This window comes from Penaeus monodon, chromosome 9, assembly GCF_015228065.2.
Source record: "Penaeus monodon isolate SGIC_2016 chromosome 9, NSTDA_Pmon_1, whole genome shotgun sequence".
Taxonomy (NCBI): Eukaryota; Metazoa; Arthropoda; class Malacostraca; order Decapoda; family Penaeidae; genus Penaeus; species Penaeus monodon.
The window spans coordinates 33,233,387-33,235,886 of NC_051394.1; the positions used below are offsets into that span (position 1 = coordinate 33,233,387).

Consider the following 2,500-nt stretch of genomic DNA (forward strand, 5'->3'; position numbering starts at 1 on the left):
TGCTTCGTCGGCGACGGTACGTGATGGTCCAGGTTAATCAATTGTGCTTTCTTGTGAACATCGATACTTATCATTTGAAGGAATTAAATCAAGCACTTCATTTGGAAAATTATATGACACACAAGTTTCTGACATACGGTTTAAACCATAACGTATATGTAGTAATGCATCCGTAGTGTCTGTTTTCATTTTATTCCTTAATATGTTTTTAATCAGGTTCATTTGACTGAAAACACTTTCAATTTCAGCGTTTGAATGGGGCAAACTCAACATTGTATAGCAATATTTGGAAGTTCTTTATAAGGATTTATATTTGCTGCATCTTTGTACTCATTAACTTCAGCCCAAAATTTCACTGCGTTCTTTGTTTCATTCCATTTTACTAAGGTTATGTTTGACCACTGAAATTGAATTGTTGTAATGTTTTCTGCACTAATATTGAAGAATTCTAAAAGTGGGACAATCAAATTTTTCACAACACGAAGAGTGTTTTCAACACTGAACAGTGACATAGTTTTGAGTATTTGCACATTATCCGGCAACCTATTGCGAAGTTCTTTAATAAGAAATACAAGAAATTGGGAACATCGTTCTCTGAGGGTTTTTTCTCGATCCTCATGCAAATGTTTAGGCAGGTCAGATAACAGTTTTTCGGTGTCATAGCCTAGATTCAATTTAGGATCCAGATATTCTTCTAAATTACAAGAGAAAGGATCAACACGATGGCGGTTCGAAGGGAGTATCACTCTGTTCACTAAATTTTCTATTAAAAGTGTCAGGTCCTGAAGCAGTTTTGTTGAATCACAATCATTGGATTCAAAAATCTTATTCTCTCTGAACCTCATTTAGCACTGACTTTAGAAAAAACAAATATGATCATATTCATCACTGTACAAGGAGTGGAGCATTTCTGAGGTATAACATCTCTCAGATGATTTTGTTAAGCCAAAATGAGTTTTCAGCTCCAGCCATTGATCACATAATCTTTGCACACCCGACGCTATAGACAACCACCGTGTTTGACAAGCTCTCACAATCTTGAGCGGTTCATGTCCATCATTTATAAGTTTGAATAAGTCAATGTATGCCTGTTGTCTTGAAGACGACCGTGCAAACCAATTATAGGTTTCACTGCAATGAATTCTAGATTAGATTCTAGATTACGGGGCATAGTTTCAGAACATGCATGAGATACAGCTAGCTGCAGTGAATGGCAGACACAGCGGATATGCACCAATGTAGGAATATCTTCCTTTAGTTTTATGTAAACTCCATTGTTCAAACCAACCATGACACTAGCATTGTCAGATCCTATGCCTATCATATTTTGCAAATTTAGTCCATAATCATGTAAAGACGATTTCAGAGCACGAACAATTCCATTTGCATCACATTCATGTAGGGGAGCGAGGTGTAAAAATGTAGAAACTAATTGGCGTGATTGTTCACTAAAGTACACTATAGCTAGCCCCAGATACTTTAAAACAGAAATATCCGTAGATTCATCAAGAAGCTGTACTTTCTATCACCTATGTCTTCTATTAGCTTAGCAACAAAGTGAGGCATAAGAGCATTTTTAAGAACAGCAGTGCATTTAGTTCTATGCATTGCCATATCTGCTGAAGTTTTATTTAAGAAACACTTTTTTATAACATCTACCAAATGATCACATGACCTAGTAGCACAATGTTTTGCAATAAACAGACACAACTGTGCCTCTGCTCGAGATACATCACGGGATTTCTCAACTTTTGGAAAATTAATCTTGGATTGCCTGGAGGAGGAAAATGGTTCACTATTCACTTGGTGTTTCTTACTTTCAGAGTGATCCTTTATATCATAGAATTTTGCCCTTATTTTTGTCTTGCAATACTTGCAACTAACACTTTTTTCGTCATTTGGAACTTCTGTGATCCAGTCTTTACATATTTCATCTTGTAACCACTCTTTTCTGAACTTCTGTTTGTATGTTGCCTGTTTAGGCACGCTTGAAATGCTAGCAATATCTCGCCTATTGAAAATTTCGTCTGGACGAGCCTACAAACAGAAGCACACTGGCAAAAGCTTACATAGCAATGATAGCATTCTAATCGGTGTGTAATAAGTACGAGATACACGTTCATATCAGGAAGAGTTCAGGTTAAAGATTATCCCACCTCTTAATGAAATCTATTATTTTTCTAATCCGACTTTATATATCAAAAATGAGAATTCCATTTGGAATGTGAACCTCGAATATATTGCAACAAAGGTTAACCTGCATATCCTGCATAATAGTTTTTCTTCATAAATATCAAACATACAATTTTTTTCCTCCTTTCCCTAACCCATACATGAATTGAACGTCAAATTGACAAGTTTATACAGACCAATTTCCTCCGCCCATTTATAGTAGCCTACAGTGTTATATATTCTGTGAGAATAAACTTTATAACGATTACGCTAATATATGTTATACATCTTTACTTAATATACAGTAAATTGAGATTCACTGTATATT

General features: G+C 35.4%; 1 protein-coding gene across 1 annotated transcript; it reads right to left on the reverse strand.

Moving 5' to 3' along the window:
* Window positions 1-857: 857 nt before the first annotated feature.
* LOC119576699 lies at window positions 858-2,272 on the reverse strand. The gene is made up of 4 exons (XM_037924346.1): window positions 2,258-2,272; window positions 1,530-2,037; window positions 1,117-1,428; window positions 858-1,000 (listed from the first exon to the last, which is right to left on the reverse strand). Exons 1-4 carry the CDS (start codon window positions 2,270-2,272, stop codon window positions 858-860), a joined length of 978 nt encoding a protein of 325 aa, XP_037780274.1.
* Window positions 2,273-2,500: the final 228 nt, after the last annotated feature.

Coding starts and splice junctions, on each gene's coding strand:
- LOC119576699 (XM_037924346.1), bottom strand. Junction 1,429..1,529: donor TAAGCTAATAGAAGACATAG/GTGATAGAAAGT, acceptor CACGCCAATTAG/TTTCTACATTTTTACACCTC. Junction 1,001..1,116: donor TGCAGTGAAACCTATAATTG/GTTTGCACGGTC, acceptor GGTTGTCTATAG/CGTCGGGTGTGCAAAGATTA.